Source organism: Nannospalax galili, unplaced genomic scaffold, assembly GCF_000622305.1.
Source record: "Nannospalax galili isolate Female #2095 unplaced genomic scaffold, S.galili_v1.0 scaffold111, whole genome shotgun sequence".
Classification (NCBI taxonomy): domain Eukaryota; kingdom Metazoa; phylum Chordata; class Mammalia; order Rodentia; family Spalacidae; genus Nannospalax; species Nannospalax galili.
Genome location: NW_008330487.1, coordinates 971169 through 990677, shown reverse-complemented (window position 1 = coordinate 990677; position 19509 = coordinate 971169). Strand labels below are relative to the sequence as shown.

The 19509-nt window shown below is 42.5% G+C and overlaps 1 protein-coding gene across 2 annotated transcripts in view; it reads left to right on the top strand.

The window, feature by feature from the left end:
* Window positions 1-19509, top strand: part of Zcchc17 (zinc finger CCHC-type containing 17) — a 53250-nt gene that overhangs the window by 14638 nt on the left and 19103 nt on the right. For both annotated transcript variants that reach the window (XM_008848251.3, XM_008848256.3), the window contains exons 4-5: window positions 15251-15351; window positions 16892-16983. In XM_008848251.3, coding sequence (XP_008846473.1) covers window positions 15251-15351; window positions 16892-16983 — 193 coding nt within the window. The remainder of the gene's footprint in view (window positions 1-15250; window positions 15352-16891; window positions 16984-19509) is intronic.

Here is a 19509-nt window from a genome sequence, read left to right as displayed (position 1 = left end):
CTTTTTTGAGACAGGGTCTCCTTGTAGCCCCAGCTGTCCTGGAACTCACTATGTAGACCAGGCTGGCCTCGAACTCACAAAGATCCACCTGCCTCTGCCTCCCAAGTGCCGGGATTAAAGGTGTGTGCCACCACGCCTGGCAGGGGATTTTTTTAGTAAGCAGTCTACTCTTGAGGATTCAATTCCCGGTACCACTCAGTGAGGGAAAAAAATTATTATAGTAGCAACAACAAACACACCAAAATCAATGAAAGCTCACTAATACATCACCAATGACCGTAGGCAGAAAGTGTAAAAACTAATGTAGCATGTGCTGTGAAATTAAAAATTATTTAGGGCCTGTGTGGTGGTGCATGCCTGCAGTCCCAGCACTCAGGAGGCAGAGGCAGGTGGATCTCTGTGAGTTCAAGGCCAGCCTGGTCTACAAGGTGAGTTCCAGGCCAGCAGGGGCTACAGGGAGACCCTGTCTCAAAAAGACCAAAACAAAACAATACAAAAAGTTAGATTATGGGGCTGGAGAGATGGCTCAGTAGTTAAGAGCACTGGCTGCAGAGAACCTGTGTTCTTTTCCCAGCGCCCACATGGTGGTGGCTAACAACTCTCTGTAACTCCAGTTCCAGGGAATCCCAGCATGCTCTTCTGACCTCTGCAGGCATTGCATGACACAGGTGCAACTACATACATTCAGGCAATACACTCATATACATAAAATAAATAAGAAATAATATCTTTTTTTAAAAAAAGATATTCTTTGGGACTGGAGAGATGGCTCAGTGTTAGAGCACTGACTGTTCTTGCAGAAGACTTGGCTTTGAATCCCAACACACACATGGCAGCTAACAACTGTCCATAACTCCAATTCCAGAGGATATGACTCCCTCTTCTGTCCTCCGCAGGCATTGCACAACACAGGTGCGCTTACACACATGCAGGCATAACACTTACACACATAAAATAAAAATAAATAAATCAAAAAAATTTTTTTCAAGTCATTCTTGGCCATGTTATGAGCTTGAGGCCATTTGGGATGCATGAGATGAGACCCTATCACAAAAGAAAAAAAGAAAAAATAAGGAAAGAAAAGGTTTTCCCGTAGTGAGAAAGTTGAAACACCAAATTAGGTAACTATTAGAAAAGGGAGTACAAACTAAAACTTGAGTTTTTACATACATATTTAAAATTTTTATTATTACTAGTGGTGTGTGTGTGTGTGTGTGTGTGTGTGTGTGTGAGAGAGAGAGAGAGAGAGAGAGAGACAGAGACAGAGAGAGAACATATGAATGGGTACCTGTGTGCCATGGCATATGTGTGGAGGTCAGAGGACAACTTTGGGGTCTAAGTTCTCCCCTTCCCTGTCTCTTGTTTCTGCAGTATTGTGCACTTCAGGCTAGCTGACCCACAAGTCTCCAGGCAATTTTTCTATCTCCCCCTGTCATCTTGCCGTAGGAGTGCTGGGATTACAGTTCTGGGGGGCAAACAGGTCATCAGAAGTGTGTGTGTGTGAAGCACTTTGACTGAATAAGCCATCGTGTCAGCCTAAAACATGATCTTTGAGATTAACAAATATTTTGAAGATTCCCATTACTACCTGGGGTTGGAAATAGGTGGTTTTTTAGCATTTCTGTTTACTATTAAGAATATACGTGATTGCTGGGCGTGGTGGCACACGTCTTTAATCCCATCACTTGGGAGGCAGAGGCAGGTGGATCTTTGAGAGTTCGAGACCAGCCTAGTCTACAGAGTGAGTTCCAGGACAGCTGGGGCTACAGGGAGACCCTGTCTCAAAAAGGCAAATGCCCTGTTTCTCTCAGACCATAAGTTGTATATTACCTTGTGAATTTCTTTGCCTTCCACCAATGGAGTAGGCCTGTGTTCACAGGGCCACTGGGGCAATCTAGTCACATGAAATTCTAATTTCAACTTTAAACAATAGCTATTGAAACCATGGAAAAGACACAAAAAAAAAAAAAAAAAAAAAAAAGAATATATGTGATCACAACTTTTGCTGATAAGTAATAACATTTTAATGTGCTCATTTTATTTTTTATTTAATTATTTTGGTGCTAGGATTGAACCCAAGACCTTGTGCATGCTAAGCATTTGCTTTTCCCTTGAAACTAAGCTACACCTACAGCACCAGTAACTATGTATCTAAGACATCAATGTTCCATCTAACTGGAAAGGTTAATGGAAGGTTTTCACGGGGTTCCATAAAAAGCTGTCTGACTGATAGCAGCTGTAAGACACCACTGATTATAAGCACTCCACCTTTTGCTCTTCAACTATGTGAGGATACAGCACTCCAAATTACAGTTTTGGAAATAGATTGGGTCTTTACCAAACACCCAGTCTATCATACATTGATCTTAGACTTCCCAGTCTCCATAACTGAGCACCAAATAGATGATGTTTATTTTTAAAAGATTAGAAATGGGGCTGGAGAGATGGCTCAGTGGTTAAGAGCCCTGATTGCTCTTGCAGAGGACCTGGGTTCGATTCCCAGCACCCACATGGAGGCTGTGAACCATCCTTAAATCCAGTTCCAGGGGAATCTGAAACCCTCTTCTGACCTCTACCACATTGCACGACACAGGTGCACTCACATACATGCAGACAATACACTCATACACATAAAATAAAAAAATAATAGTTAAAAGATTAGAAAAAGCATTTTAGCCATGTGTAGTGGCCTAAAAAATCTACATAGTGACTCTTTCATGAAAAAAGAAAGACACGTAGGAAATGCCTCAGTAGGTAAGAACTCTTGCTCTGCAAGTATGAGGACCTGAGCTCAAATCCCCAGCACCTACATAAAAAGCCAGACATGGTCAAAATGCCTGTAACCCCAGCATTGGAGAGCAGAGACAGGTGGATCCCAAGAACTCACTGGCTGACCAGCCAGCCTACCCTAAACTGCAGCTTCCAGTTCAGTCAGAGACCCAGACTCAAAGCAATAAGGCAAAGAGTGTTGGAGGAAGATACCTACTGTCCTGCTGTGGCCTCTGCGCATACATGGATAGGTATATACACCTGTACACTAATGTTTGTATCACATACATGTGTACACACACCTCCAAAAAACAAAGTATCACAATCTCAGACAGTAGAATGAAAATCTTGTCAGGCATAGTGGCACATACCTGTAAACTCAGCACTAAAGGAGGCTCAGGCAGGACTGAGTCAAACTCACAGCTAGTCTGGGCTACATGGTAAATTTGAAGCCAGCCTGGGTTACCATGGTAAGACTGACAAGCACACAAGTGAATTTTATGGTCTATGAAACAAAGCCTGATGTGGTGGCTCATGCCTATAATTCCAGCTTTCTGGAGGCTAAGGCAGGAGAATTGCAGTGAGTTTGACACCAGTCTGGGTTACATAACAAAGTCCTGTCTCAAAAAAAACAGGGCCAGTGAGATAGCTTAGTGTGTGAAGGTGCCTGCTGCCACGCCTGACAGCTTGAATTCGATATCCTGAACCCACATGGTAAAAGAATTGACTCCGAAGTTGTCCTATAACCTCCACGTGTGTACATTCCCCCACTGCACATGGAAGGGAGGGAGGGAGGAAAAATAAGGGACTGGAGAGATAGCTCAACTGTTAAGAGCACTGGCTGCTCTTGTAGAGGACCCAAGTTGGTTTTCCAGCACCCACACAGCGATTAATAACCATCTCTAATTCCAGTTACAGGGGAGTTATAGATGATATCCTTGAGGCTTCTTTGGATTTGCATACACATGGTGCACTTACACATGGCAGGCAAAACACATAATAAAATTAAATTTTTAAAAAAATTTTAAATTAGAAATAAGAATGAACCTATTAAAAGTAAATAAAATCTCTGGGTGAAGTGGTATACACCTTTAATCCTAGCACTTGGGAGGCAGAGGCAGGCTGATCTCTGAGATGGAGGCCAGCCCTGGTCTACATAGTGAGTTCCAAGTGGGCTGGGCCTATGGAGACCCTGTCAAAAAAAATAAATAAAATCCAGGTATGGTAGTATATAGTAGTTATAGAAGAATTTGTATAGTGTACTCCTTGAGGGCCCTACCCTTTTGAAGACTTTATATTATGTGTGTGTGCGTGTGTATTAGTGATTATATATGCTTAGAAGAAGCTCTGGCAGAATATTCTGCAAACTCTTCCCAGTGGCGACTATCGTTGGAGAATTGTCTTGCTAAGGGAAGGTATAACATAGGAGAGGGAGTTTTTAGTTTTTGCAATCTTTTATAGTTTTTTTTTTTTTTTCCCCTTTCAAAAAGCCTAACTGGGCTGGGTGTGGTGGTATACACCTTCAATCCTAGGAGGCAGAGCCAAACTCCAAGGGCAGAGGCAGGCAGATCTCTGTTGAGATTAAGGCCAGCCTGGTCTACATATCAAAGTCATCAGTGGCTACAGGGAGACCCTGTCTCAAAAAACCAAAACCAAAGCAAACCAACAACAAAAAAGCCTAGTAGATGATCTTTGACTTATAAAGCCATGCCTTTATTTATCCTTGGGGCTACTGTGCTGCACGTTGCATATTGGCGTTAGAAACAGTTTGCCAGTGGTTTTCAAGCTGGCAGTCAGCAGTCTGTAATTAAGTTCCCCGTTTTCTGTTGGCTGGGACTTAATGAGGTGGAACTCATCCTCTTCTATAGGATATGCACCTCTTTCTGCCTAAAGACAGATTTTTTTTTTCTTGTTAGCGTGCTTACCATGGCTACCAGTGCCATTTTTACTTGGGCATTTATGTGACACTTTGGGGACTGTGTGGAGATTAAAGTCCAGCTACTTTTCAGCAGTCAGTTTTTACCTCACTTGTGTCTGTTCCCTGTCAGATAATGCTTGTGATAGTGTCTGACAGCTTACAAGTGAATCTGTCAGTCTGACAGCTGTGTCAGATGGAGAGCTCTCAGGGAGCCAAATAATTAGGTAGAAACTGAGCTTTAATCCTGGCATCTTGTGTAGGTTTTGTGGATAGCTTGAAGAGTTGACTTCCCTACAGTGTCTTAGCTTTTCCAAGGGCAGGCATCATTAGGTCCCATCCCAGAAGAACTGAGCAATGAGGTGACTGTGGTCTGATAAGAACTTAACTCTTTGATGCAGGAGGCTCTAATTTGAGTGTTTTTCCAGATTCTGTTCTTAGAATTCAAAACTGCTATTGAGTTTGTAGAGCCCTTCTGGTATTTAGATAGAAACTAGATTTCCTTTTTCTTTTCAAACATTTATTTGTTTTGTATATGTGGGTGACGTTTGTTTTGTATATGTGGGTGGGGTATAGGAGCAAGTCATAACATTCATGTGGCAGTCAGAGGACAACTTTCAGGAGTTGGTACTCTCTACTTCTACCATATGGGTTCCAGGGATTGAACTCAGGTCATCAGGGTTGGTGGAAAGTTCCTTACTCATTGAGCCATCTCCTTGCCCTTAAACTTGCCCCTATACTGGTATTCAATAGAACTTTATGTGATGGTGGTAATGTTATAGATTTTTTTTCTGATTTGTTTTCTCACACTAACCAGGTTTTCATTTTTCTGGACACAAACAAGATATCCAACAATTGTCAGTTCATTTTGGCATTATGAATCATGAATTAGTGAGATGCCCACAGTTAAAGGAGCTCCATCCTACAGCATTGCTCCCACTCCAGAAGCCCCTGCAAATGACGAATCAGCTTTAATCTGGAGTTTCTCATGACTTCTTTGTTAAGATTGGTAATTTGCTAGAGTAGGCCAGGTTGGCGGGGGTGGGGGGGAGTAATTTAGAATAATTTACAGAGCTCATGAAACACCTTTGCACCTTTACTGATTTATGAGGGGCACAACTCAGGAACACCAAATAATAGAAGGGATGGATAGGGCAGGTATGAGTAGAGTGGGCCGAAGGCTTCTCATCCTCTCTCTACACTTTCCCAGCACTAGGATAAGTTATGTGGGTCTCTTTTCATAAGTGTTGATAAAGCCCGCTCCAACCCTTCCTCCCTCCTCATTTCTGGAAGTGGGAGTTTGGTTGTGGAGCTGCATGTTCCAGCTCACTTGACTTTTTTTTTCTTTTTGTGACCAGTCCCATCCAGGACGTATCTAGAGGGCCCTTTGTCACCTTATTGGCATGAACTCAAATGTGATCAAAGGTGGCTACTTATGAATAAAAGATATTCCTGTTATTCAGGAAATCATGTTTTATGGATTCTTTGCTAGAAGCAAGGACAAAGACCAAACAGTACACACACTTCTGTATGCATATGCATACAAATATTATTGTTATGGGGTGTTGTACATGTGCCATGGTGAATGTGTGGAGGTCAGAGGACAGCTTGTGGGAGCTGGTTCTCCCTTCTGCTTTGTTGAGGCAGGGTCTCTCTCGTTTCTGCTGGGCTGTGTACTCCAGGCAATTCTTCTGTCTCTACCTCCCATACTGCCATAGGAGTGCTGGAATTACAGGTGCATGCCTCCCCATCTGACTTTTTTATATGGGTACCAGGGATTGAACTCAGGTCATCAGACTTTCAGCCAGACTTTTTACCTGCTGATCAATCTCACCGGTCCTATTTTTAGATTTTTGAGACCAGGTCTCATAACGTATCCCAGACTATCTTTGAACTCACAGCAGTCCTCCTGCCTCAGCCTTCCAGGTGATGAGACTACAGGTGTGAGCCACCACAACCAACCAAATGTATTTTTATATTTTAATGTATTTGTGACGTCCACTATAATAGCTGCTGATTTTTTCATTTTAATAATTTAAGCTTAAAATAGCAATGTCAGGGAGGGGGTCTAAATACTGTTAGATTGTATTGTATGACAATCACAAAAATTCAACGGAAAAAGCAATATCCCTGGTGACAGAGTAAACAATGCAGCCCTTGGGCTGAGTGAGCTTTTTTTTTTTCTGCTGTAATCTGCTCACCAGCACTAAACTTAGCAAATTTTGAGAGCAGAGATTATTTAATACCATAATTTTAGAGTTCCTTGTGTATGGTGGAAGACCAAATATATTTAGCAGTTAGTTCAATGGGGATGGCTCAGAGGTTAAGAGCACTTGGCTGTTCTTGCAGAGGACCTGGATTTAATTCCAGCACCCACCTGGTGGCTAACAACTGTCTGTAACTCCAGGGGATCTGACACCCTCTTCTGGCTTCTTGGGATACCAAGCACACACATAGTACACTTACATGCAGGTAAAACACTCATACACACATGCAAAAAAATCTTTAAAAAAATAATTCTTGGGTCTGGAGAGATGGCTCAATGGTTAAGAACACTGGTTCTTCTTGCAGAAGACCCGGGTTCGAATCCCAGCACCCACATGGCAGCAAACAACTGTCATAACTCCAGTTCCAGGGGATCCGACAGCCTCTTCTGTCTTCCGAGAGCATTGCACAACACAGGTGCACTTACCTACATGCAGGCATAACACTCATACACATAAAATAATAAAATATTAAAAAAAAATTCTTGAGCTCCACTTTCAGTACTATTTCCAGTGGGATCACAAAGATGAGAGAAAAAGTTCCTGCTGCCCTCAGGTTGTTCACAGTCTAGGGATGTCAACAAAGTACAGTAGCATGTAATGAAGGTGAGTTCACTGAGTAACAGAACAGCTAGGCTGTTCAGATGGCTCTGGGCGTCGTGCACTGTCTGAGGTATAGTATGTATTCAGTAAATCTTGTTGAATGAATACATAAGTTCAGGTCCTGGGGCTGGAGAGATGGCTCAGCAGTTAAGAGCACTGGCTGTTCTTCCAGTGAACTGGGGTTCGATTCCCAGCACCCACATGGCGACTGACAACCATCTGTAACTCCAGTTCCCGGGGATCTGATGCCCTCTTCTGGCATTGCATGACACGGGTGCACTTACATGCAGGCATTACACTCATACACATAAAATAAATAAGCAAATAATAAAATATTTTTAAAAAAAGTTCAGGTCCCAACTCTGCCATTACTAGTTTCTTAACTTGGGCAAGTTACTTGGTTTTTGAGCCTTAGTTTTCTCATCTGTGGAAAGGGAACATTGTGGATATTTTAGACTCTGGTTGATTGACAATACCATCTCTTAATCATTCTTAGATCTATTTTTGTCTACAATGTAGTGTTAGTAAATGTTTGAAGGGATTTATAATCCAGCAGATAAACAATGTAAAAGCACTCTAACTTACGTGTTTACATTATTGCTATTGTTATATGTCATTAACTGAAGATGAGCCACTGGGTCAAAGTCTGGAGAGGGGACTTAGAATCTCCATTGATAAGGGATACCTTTCATTTTGACATGTTTGGGCTACAGTTGTCCCCTAAGGGAGTGAAATTTTTTTGGGGGGGGGGTCTTTTCTGAGACAGGGTCTCCCTGTAGCTCCAGCTGTCCTGGAACTCACTATGTAGACCAGGCTGGCCTTGAACTACAGAGATCTGCCCGCCTCTACCTCCTGAGTGCTGGGATTAAAGGCGTGCGCCACCATGGAGTGAAATTTTTACCTTCTTCCTTTATTACCATTAAAGTTGTGAAAGAAGTGATTGTTGGGGCTGGGTGTGGTGGTGCACGCCTTTAGTCCCAGCACTTTGAGTTGAGGCCAGACTGGTTTACATAGTGAGTTCTATGTAGGCTGACTGGTTGTCTCACATAGTGATTGAAGACCTAGTTCTTTCCAAGTTGTCAGGGTTGTGTTATTTTCTTCTTAGACCAGCAGTCATTCTGTTGGGGCTCACTCTGTTTAAGAGTCCTGTTGGAGTTATTAATATGATGATGAGTTTGATATGATATGTCCTGTGGGCATTTGTGGCTTCATATCAGAAATCTAAGCTCAGGGGTTTGGGAGTGAAGCTCAGTGGTAGAGGGCTTGCCTAGTATGCACAAGGCCTAGATTCAATCCTCAGGATTCTCCTCTATACACACAGATGGGAGAGAAATAGATTATTTGTTTCTGTTACATTTGGAGCATCTAGGAGACTAGAATTGTATGCTTCCACTGTTTATAGGTGAGTTGACCTTTCTCCTTTTCAATAGAAAGGATAATGTAACTCAGTAATAAAAAATTTGGGGACATGGGACTGGGGAGCTGGCTCAGCTGTTAAGAGCATTGGCTACTCTTGCAAAGGACTGGGTTCGTTTCGTTTCCCAGCACCCCCGTGGCAGCTAGCAACTGTCTATAACTCTCAGTTCCAGGGGCTCTGATGCCCTCTTCTGGCCTCTGTGCACACCAGGCATGCACATGGTTCACTTGTATACATGCAGGCAAAACATTCACATAAAATAAAGTCTAAAAAAGGTTGTGGTTTGTTGGGGTTTGTTTGTTTGTTTTGGTGTTTTTGAGACGGTCTCTCTGTAGCCCCAGCTGTCCTGAAACTCATTACCTAGACCAGGCTGGCCTCCAACTCACAGAGATCCACCTGCCTCTGCCTCCCAAGGGCATGCACCACCACGCCCGACTTACCACGCCCGGCTTAAAAGAAAAAGTATTTTTATGGTGTGAAGGCACTGACAGACTCCTGTTGAATTCTGTTTCTGTTACATTTGACCCTCTGTATCCACGGGTTCCATGTCTATGGATTCAACTAACTATGGATCAGAAATGTTTGAGGTGGGTGGGGATGGAGCAATCACAAGGCCTGGCATGGTGGCATGCTTCTGGAATCTCAGCGTCCAGAGACTGAGGCATGAGGATTGTAGGTTTGAGGCCAGCCTGACTTATTTGTCTTGTCATTATTCCTAAATATAACATAAAAACTGCAGTCTTACATTGCTTAATAGTGGGGATACAGTCTGACAAATGGTTTGTTAGGCAATTTTGTTGCCTTGTAGGCATCATAAAATATACTTGCATAAACCTAGCTTGTGTAGCATACTACACAACTAGGCTGTACATCATGTATATGATATATCCTTGCTCATGGGGCCATAAAGAACAGAATAACATGAGATTAAATCAAGCACAAGATAAAATGGAGCTACAGGGAGACCCTGACTCAAAAAGACCCCCCCAAAAAAATGATGCAGTAGGAGACAGTGAGCACCAGAAGGGCTGTGAGTTTGGCTTAGTGGTAAAAGGCTTGCCTAATATGCATGAAGTCGGGGATGTGATCCCCAACACTGGGAAGGGAGAGGAGGGAAAGGAAAGAGAAGGAGAAGCGGGGGAAGGGTTGGAATGTAATTTCGGGAATTGAGTTTTTGGTTTTCTGGTAGTACTGGCATCAAAGCCAGGGCCTTACCCATGTACTCCACCAAGTACTTGAGCTACACCTCTCCAGGTTTTTGTTTTGTTTGACAGGATCTCTTGTAGCCTAGACTGGTCTTTAAACATGCTGTGTAGATGAGGATGACCTTGAACTCTTGATCCTCTTGGCTCTACTCCTAAGTGTTGGGAGTGCAGGCATTTGCCATGATACCCAGCTGGCATATTTCTTTCTTTCTTTTTTTTTTTTTTTTTCTGTCTCTTTTGAGACAGGGTCTCCTTGTAGCCCCAGCTGTCCTAGAACTTACAATGTATACCAGGCTGGCCTCGAACTCACAAAGATCTACCTGCCTCTGCCTCTCAAGTGCTGGGATCAAAGGCGTGCACCACCATGCCCAGCATATTTCTTTATAGTCACAAACCTGTATAAAATTTAACACGCTGGAATATAGGTGAGTTGGTAGGAGGTGAGTTTGGAGGGCTGGGAGTTCAGGTTCATCCTCAGCTACTTAGAGAATTCAAGGTCAGCCTGGGCTACATTCCAAAACCTTTTTTTTTTTTTTTTTTTAAACACGTTGAGATTTAGATTATATTCTTTATTTGAAATGTGTAGATTTTACAGTTAATGAAACTTTCTCCATCTTTGGTTCCCACCCTCCCTTGGCTATTATTTTGTTTTCTTGCTGTGTAGCTCAGGCTGGCCTCCAACTCACTACCTATGAGATTAGCCTTGAGTTTACAGAATCTGCTACAGTTTTCTCCAGAGTCTTGGGATTACAGGTGTGCACCACCACATCCAGCTTGTTTCCTCTTTAAATTACCTTTTGTAAACATTGCTTTATTCATTCGAGCACACCATGTAATGATTTTAACCTGTTTCTAATTTTCCACTGTTAATGCTTCTAGAAATAGTACATTATCCAGGAGAGAGACACCTGGATCAAAAGAATATCATACTTGGTATCAGGTGGGAGAAGGGCAGATTGTTTAATGGCCAATATTTCCCTGCGGTATTTCAGTAACTAGACCTTTAATTTTAGGAAAGAAATGAAACGTCAAGTATATTAGGTACAAGGTTAATTTCCTTTATAATACACATTAATGATAGAAGAACATAATGAATTTTAACCATTAGAAGACTGTTGTAGCCCAAAATGCCAAAGTGTAAGGTTTTTCTTTTCTTCAAGGGATCCAAATTTCTTCTTTAATCTTTTCAGTTATTCAACACTGCTCTTTGCATCATTATAATGGGGGGATAAAACCCCAGATGTATGCATTTTACCCAATTGTAGATTGTATGTTGATCTGAAATGAAAAACAAAGTTTATATATATAAAGCATTTTGGAGATAGCATATCAATCTTTAGAGTCAACTGGTTTAGGTGTAAGAGACTCATTGGCCATGGCTAAAGAAAATATTGGCTTCTAATAGGCGCTTCAAACAGGAGGGTTAAATAGACACTCTGAATTTCACCCATGTACAGACACTTGTATGTGGGAATGTGAAGTACATGTTTAGAATCTAGTACTTGGGATATTGAGACAGGAGGATCAAAGTTTGAGGCCAACTTTGGCTACATAGCAAGACTTCACTCAAAAAATAAAGCTAAGGCTGGAGAGATGGCTCGGTGGTTAAGAGTTTGGTTTCCAGCACCCACATAGCAACTAACAACTATCTGTAACTCTAGTACCAGGGGATCCAACACTCTCTTCTGACCTCTGTGGGCACTGCACACATAGTACATGTACATTCATTTAGGCAGAATAATCATACACATAAAAATAGGGGGCTGGAGAGATGGCTCAGTGGTTAGAACACTGGCTGTTCTTGCAGAAGACCGGGGTTCGGATCCCAGCACCCACATGGCAGCTAACAGCTGTCTGTAACTCCAGTTCCAGGGGATCTGACAGACTTCTGTCCTCCGTGGGCATTGCACGACAGAGGTGCACTTAACCTACATGCAGGCAATACACACATACACATAAAAAATAATAAAATAGCGTGGTGGCGCATGACCTTTAATCCCAGCACCAAAAAGAAAAAAAGACCAAAAAAAAAAAAAAAAAAACCCCTAAAGAGCCAGGCATGATGGTGCACACATTTAATCCCAGCACTTGGGAGGCAGAGACAGGTGAATCTCTGTGAGGCCAGCTTGGTCTACATATTGAGTTCCAGCCATGGCTACAAAGATACTCTGCCTTACCTGGCGTGGTGGCGCACGCCTTTAATCCCAGCACTCAGGAGGCCAGCCTGGTCTACATAGTGAGTTCCAGGACAGCTGGGGCTACAGGGAGACCCTGTCTGAAAAAAAAAAAAAAAAAAAAAAAAAGATACCCTGTCTCAAAAAACAAACAGAAAAACCTAAACTAAAAGATCTCAAGCCACTAGAGAGGACAGTTATTTTATACATGACTTCTGTCTTATGATTCAAAATAATTACTTATTTACTTTCATTTTCTCCAAAAGTGGTTTTCTCTATTATGAACTAATTTGAAAATGAAAAGGTTCATCCATAATATACCCACTGTTAGTATTTTGGGCAATTTCTTTCAGTTTTTAAAATGTATTTTAAGCATTTGTAGCCATATATATATAATTTTGTGTTATACTCTTGTGTACCCATGTTGTGAGATGCCCTCAGAGGTCAGAAGAGGGCTCAGATCCCCTGCAACTGGAGTTACAGACTGTTGTTAGCTGTCATGTGGGTGCTGAGACTCGAACCTAGGTCCTCTGCAAGAGGAGTCAGTGTGCTTAACTGCTGAGCCATCTCTCCAGCCTCATACCCTTTTTTTTTTTTTTGGTCTTTTTGAGACAGGGTCTCCATGTAGCCCCCGCTGTCCTGGAACTCACTATGTAGACCAGGCTGGCCTTGAACTCACAGAGCTCTACCTGCCTCTGCCTCCTGAGTGCTGGGATAAATGCTAGATGTACATGGGACTTGACATATAGTAGGATTCAACAAATTTTTACCAAAGAATTAATCACTGACATGTTTTGTATAAATAATTGAATGGCCCATCTAGTGACTAGATTAATTTAATTGTGCTCCTTCTGTTGGATATGAAGTTGTTCCTCAATTTTCCTGTCTTGATATATTGTGCCAGGCATGGTGGCATGCACCTGTAGTCCCAGCTACTCGGGAGCCTGAGCCAAGATGTGACCACTTCAAGCCTGGGGTGCATAGCTCAATCTGAATTTCTTAAAAAAATATATTTTCTTCAGATTCTCAGATGAGATTATAGTGAAACTGCTAGTCAGAACTCTGGTAAAAAGGGGCAGAAACATGTTTCTGACTGATACGGCTGGAGACTTGTAGGATAAATCGTTTTGGCTTTGGCTGTTACCAGATGTTTGTTTTTTGATTTGTTTTGTTTTTCAAGAAAGTGTCTCCATATATAGCCCAGCCTGGCCTCAAGCTCTGTCCCTACCTTGTCTCCTAAGGACTGGATTACAGCACAGTGCCCCAGACCTGGCTCGGATGCTCAGTTTATACCTCTAGGCTTTGTCTCTTTCTACTTTCCTCTGGCTGACTCTTGCCACCTGCTGGTAAAGATGGGAATTGTCAGTTTTTGTAATTTGTGATGCTTAGAAATGTTTTAAGAAAGAAGATTGATTTTAGCTGACTTCTTATGTCTATCCCTGAACCAACAAATTACTGTGACCAGGAGGATGGAGTACTTTGATAGACTACACTCTGTCTTGTACCCACAGTTGGGAATTACGTCAGCTTTAATCACATGGGAGATGAATTATTTTGGAATGTAGAAAGAAGGTAGTTCACTCAAGGAACAGCTTTGAACAGTCAGGAAAGGGATATTTTAAGATTTAAAGTTACTTTAATCATATAGTTTTTATTTATATATTTAAGTGTCTTATTTTGCTTCCACCAACATTGGATATTGTTTTCTAAACATTGCCAGGATATGGTGGCACAGGCCTGTAATCCTAACTCTTGGGAGGTTGAAGCAGACCAGTCTTAGCTGCAAGGTGAAATCCTTTTTTTTTTTTTTTTTGGTCTTTTTGAGACAGGGTCTCCCTGTAGCCCCAGCTGCTGCCCTGGAACTCACTACGTAGACAAGGCTGGCCTTGAACTTACAGAGATCCGCCTGCCTCTGCCTCCCAGTGCTGGGACTACAGGCATGCGCCACCATGCCCAGGTTGAAATCCTTTTTTAAAAAAGTACTTAAAGGTGGGGTGTGGTGGCATACACCTTTGGGAGGCGGAGGCAGGTGAATCTCTATGAGTTCAAGGTCAACCTGGTCTACATAGTGAGTGCCAGGCCATCTGGGACTATAGGGAGACAATGTCTTTAAAAAAAAAAACAAAAATATAAAGTACTTAAATTTTTTTTGGTTTATTTTTATTTTATGTGTATGAGTGTTTTGCCTGCATTATCTAACTGTAACATGTCCATGCAGTGCCCACAGAGGTCAGAAGTGGACATCGAATCCCTTGGAACTGGAGTAACTGATGGTTGTTAGCCACTGTGTAGATGCTGGGAACTGAACCTGGGTCCCCTGCAAGAGCAACTAGTGTTCTTAACCATTGAGCCATCTTTCTAATCCCAAAAGTACTTTAAAAAAAAAAAAGGTTTATTTATTTATTTTTATTTTATGTATGTGAGTGTATTGCCTGCATGTATGTGAGGGCACCTGTGTTGTACAATGCAGTGGAGGTCAGAAGAGGGCTTTGGATTCCCCGGAACTGGAGTTAAGGATGGTTTGTAGCCACCATGTGGGTGCTGGGAATCGAACCCAGGTCCTCTGCAAGAGCAGTCAGTGCTCTTAACCGCTGAGCCATCTCTCCAGCCCCTACTTCATTTATTTTTTATGTTTATTTTTTGATGTTAAGGATTGAATCCCTGACTTATTGCATGCTAAGTGCATGTTCTACCACTGAGATATACTCTAGCCCAGCAGCCATTTAAATACTGTTTCTTGGTTGATTGGGCAAAAAGGTGATCTGAAATTGTTTTAGTTTGAAGTTTTAAGTTAATTTACATTTTCACTGAAAATTTAAAAATGTCCCTTCTATTTCTCAACTCTTAACCTTTTTCTTATCCAGTTTAGACTATAAATACTTATTTCTCTTTCTTGTACCTAGGTCTGGTCCATCGAACTCACATGTCATCTTGTCGTGTGGATAAGCCCTCTGAGATGGTCGATGTTGGAGACAAAGTGTGGGTGAAGCTTATTGGCCGGGAGGTAAAGTCATGCACTACTGCTTCTTCATATGGTTTGAAAAACTAAAACATTGAGGTTTTTGGGGGGATTTTATGATGGTGAATGTATAAATGTTAATAGTGCCACCATGCCCAGGTGTATTTAAAATTTTTTTTGAGACAGTCTCACCGTGTAGCCCTGGCTGGCCTAGACTCAGAGTAATTTCCCTGCCTCCACTTCCTGAGTGCTGGGATTTAAAAGCATACACCATGATGCCTGGCCTTTTGGGGGCAAGTTTTATTTATAAATCTTGCCACAATCATCTTGAATTTGAATCTTCAGTTGTCTGTCTTGCAAATTTAGAAGGAATAACATGAACTACAGAAGTGTGGTGCAGTAAGTGCATGTTTGTGAACCTTGCCTCCTGAAGTTACCATATCCGGTAGACAGGGGAAAAGAGAGAAAAGAATCAGAAAGAAGGAAACCTAATCTTTACCACAAATTTCAAAGTGCACCTGTTAGATACACTTCAATTTGGGCCAGAATGAAAAAGGACACAGAGTTTACAATCATTTTTCCTAGTGCCTGGCACCATGCGATGGGAGGGAAATGAGACCTCAAGGTCCGGTTAATAACTGCTCACCAGAGGGCACGAGCGCTGCGGGAACAGGAATGGGTATCAGAGGCACAGGAGCACGCAGTCTGCTATTCCACCAGGAAACTGTAGGGGCAATGCCAGAAGAGCTACTAAAAAGCTGAAAAAACTATTCCAATGCTTCTGTGTGCTCAATTATCCAGATACAAAAGTGTACCAGAGCCGAGCGTGGTGGCATATGCTTAGAATCCCAACACTCAGGAGGGTGAAGCAGGAGGATTATGTGTGTATGTCTTGTGTTTCTGTGTGCATCTCTCTCTCTCTCTCTCTCTCTCTCTCTCTCTCTCTCTCTCTTATGTTCAAAGGCAGGCTGTGGTTGTTACGGAGCTCAGAGGACAACTTGGTGAAATTGGTTTTCTCCTTTCTCCTTTGGTCCCAGGGATCAAACTCATGTCTTAGACTTGGTGGCAGGTATCTTTACCTGCTGAATCATCTCAGTGGCCCCTGTTCTTGGATTTCTGAGAAATCATTGCTGGTTTTCCCCTGAGATAGGAATGGGCAAGGCCCATTTCCTTGGTCTGCTTCTTTGCTCCCAGTGTGCTTAGCTCAGGACTTTGTCATTAGAGGAGCCTAGTGTTTATTCTGAGATTAGAAGTTTGATTATGATTATGAAATGATAGTGGTTTGGCAGTCTCAATTAAGTACTTAAGAGGTTTGGAGGGGCTGGGGACATAGCTCAGTTGGTAAAGTACTTGTCACCTAGCGCTGGAGAGGTGCAGACAGAAAGCGCCCTCAGGCTTGCTGGCCAGCCAGCCTAGCCCAATTGGTAAGTTCCAGGTCCCAATAAGAGACCTTGTCTCAAAAACGGGCTCCTGAGAATGATACCTGAGGTTGATCTCTGGCCTCCACACACATATACCCACATGAATGTTCCCCTCCCCTCAACCCACAAAGTGGTTTTGGTGACTCTCTTTTTATCTTTTTCAGATGAAAAATGATAGAATAAAAGTGTCCCTTTCCATGAAGGTTGTCAACCAAGGAACTGGGAAAGACTTGGATCCCAACAACGTTATCATTGAGTAGGTAAAGGGTTTATGAGGGCCTAAACCCTACCCAAAGTACAGAATGTTGTAATAAATTATGAACTGGGACCACTACCATTGATTGATATTAATGAATAACAGAACGTTTATGATGTAATTATGCCCTTTAGTTTTTAAAAATATTTTATTATTTTTATTTTTTTATGTGTATTCGTGTATTGCCTGCATGCAGGTAAGTACACCTGTGTCGTGCAATGCCCATGGAGGTCAGAAGAGGCTATCAGATCCCCTGAGACTGGAGTTCTGGGCAGTTGTTAGCTGCTATGTGGGTGCTGGGATTTGAACCTGGATCTTCTGCAAGAACAGTCAGTGCTCTTGACCGCTGAGCCATCTCTCCAGCCCCATCCCCTTTAGTTTTTATCAGTATAAAATGTAGTTAAGCCTGCTGTATAGTTCTTGTCTGGTTTTTTGCTTGTTTTGAGGCAGGGTCTCATTGGCCCAGGGTGGCTTCAGACTCTCACAGTCTCCCAAGTGCTGGGATAATAGGTGTGTGCACCACACCTGGCTTACTGCAGCAGTTGAAGGCTGCAGTGCTCACATACAAATCTTTCAGCACAGGAATGTTTCATCAGCAGTTTTGTCTTTATCTTTTTTCTGCTTCTGCCCTTCAGCCTGTTAGCCTGAGAGCATTCATGGACTGCTGCTACTTGCCTCTCCTGAGTGGTTTCTGCATTTGGGCTAAAAAAAAGAGACAGTGGGGTGGGGGTAGTATAATCTTGGTGCAGTGGCAGTGGTGTTTAGATTTCCGCATCTTTGACCAGCACCTTTCATTGACTCTTTTGACCTTTCATTTCTGAACAGAAGATTTTCTATTGATCTAGGGGTGATGTCTGGCAATATAGGAAATTTGTTGTCTGACTCAAATCCTTTATTGAATTTCTTTTTTAGTTTTTTTTCACTTATTTGTTTGAGGGGTGGTAGGCATGGAGGTCAGAGGACAACTTGTGGGAATCATTTCTCTCCTTCTACCATGTGGGTCCTGGGGATTGAGCTCAGGTCCTCAAGGTTTTGCAGCAAGCACTTTTACCTGGTGAGCCATCTGTTGTGTGACAGACTTTTCCAGTGGATCTTAAACACACACTTAACCCCAGAAAGGGAGCCCATGACAGACCAAAGTAACAATTACACTGAAGTCCAACTTGGTGAACTAATGAGTTTGTGTTGGGTTGCAAATAGGAGTGTGAGTTGTTCTTTCAGGAGCAGGGATGACTTGAAATTAGGGTATCACTTAAATCCCACCTAGCGCAGGTTATGACTCATGAAAGCTGCAGCCCCAGAGCTCTCCACACAGCTCACAAACAGTGCCACAGGTCTGGGAGTCTGCTCTGAGCAGCACTGCCGCTGGGTCTCTGTCTCCTCCAGCAGTTGTTTACTGCGTCTCTTACTGCGGAGGGGCCATTGAGAATCTTCCAAGTTTCAGCCTTCCTGGTCAAGTAAAGTTTGTTTACCTCCTGAGTCTCCTGAGCCGCCCTCATTTCCTGCTATACTGGACATCTGTCCAGTCCCCTTTATTGAATTTCTAACCAGTTTTCTTAATCTTTAAGATCCCTGGAGGAGGGTGATGGTGAGATAGTTCAGCAGGTAAAGGTTCCTTGCTATGCAAGACTGACAATCTGAGTTCAGGCCCCAAACACATGTAAAGGTGGAGAGATCCAACTCCATATAGTTGTCCCCTGATCTCCACATGCTTACCCACATACATCAAGCACAAATACACTTCAAGAAAAAAGTTCCCTTAAGGGATTTTGAGGGGCTTATTATTTTCAGTGTTTTCAAGCAAGTCAACTAAGCTGGGTGTGGTGGCGCACACCTTTTGTCCCAATACTTGGGAGGCAGAGGCAGGCGGATCTCTGTGAGTTTAAGGCCAGCCTGGTCTACATAGTGAGTTCCAGGCCAGCTGGGGCTACAGGGAGACCCTGTCTCAAGAAAAGTCAACTAAATCACACATTTATCTTCAGGTTAATCATGATATAATTTGTTGTGTTGGTTTTTGTTTTTGTTTTTGAGTCAGGGTTTCACTATATAGCCCTGGTTAGCTTGGAACTTGCTATATAGGCCAAGCGGGCCTGGAACTCAGAGATCCACTTGCTTCTACCTCCCTAATGCTGTGATTAAAGTTGTGCACCATCACCATGGCATTGGTAAAGCATCATGTTAGTTCACTCTGTGGCAGCGATGTCATTCATTGATACATAAACTGTATGTGCTGGCAATTCCTGTAATCCCAGCACTTGAGAGACTAAGGCAAGAGAATAGTGAGTTGAAGGCTGACCTGAGCTACTTAATGAGTTTGGGGCCTTTCTGAGCTACATAGTGAGACCCTGTCTCAGGATCAAAAAAGAGAAAGTAATGAATGTTATTTAAATTAGATCTTTATTGCAAAAAAAAAAAAAAATTAGAAGCCGGGTGTGGTGGTACATACCTAATCTTCAATTTTATTTTTTCTGTTTTCTAGCTTGGTAATATGTAGGGTGTGGTTATATAGAAAATTCTAGTGTGTCA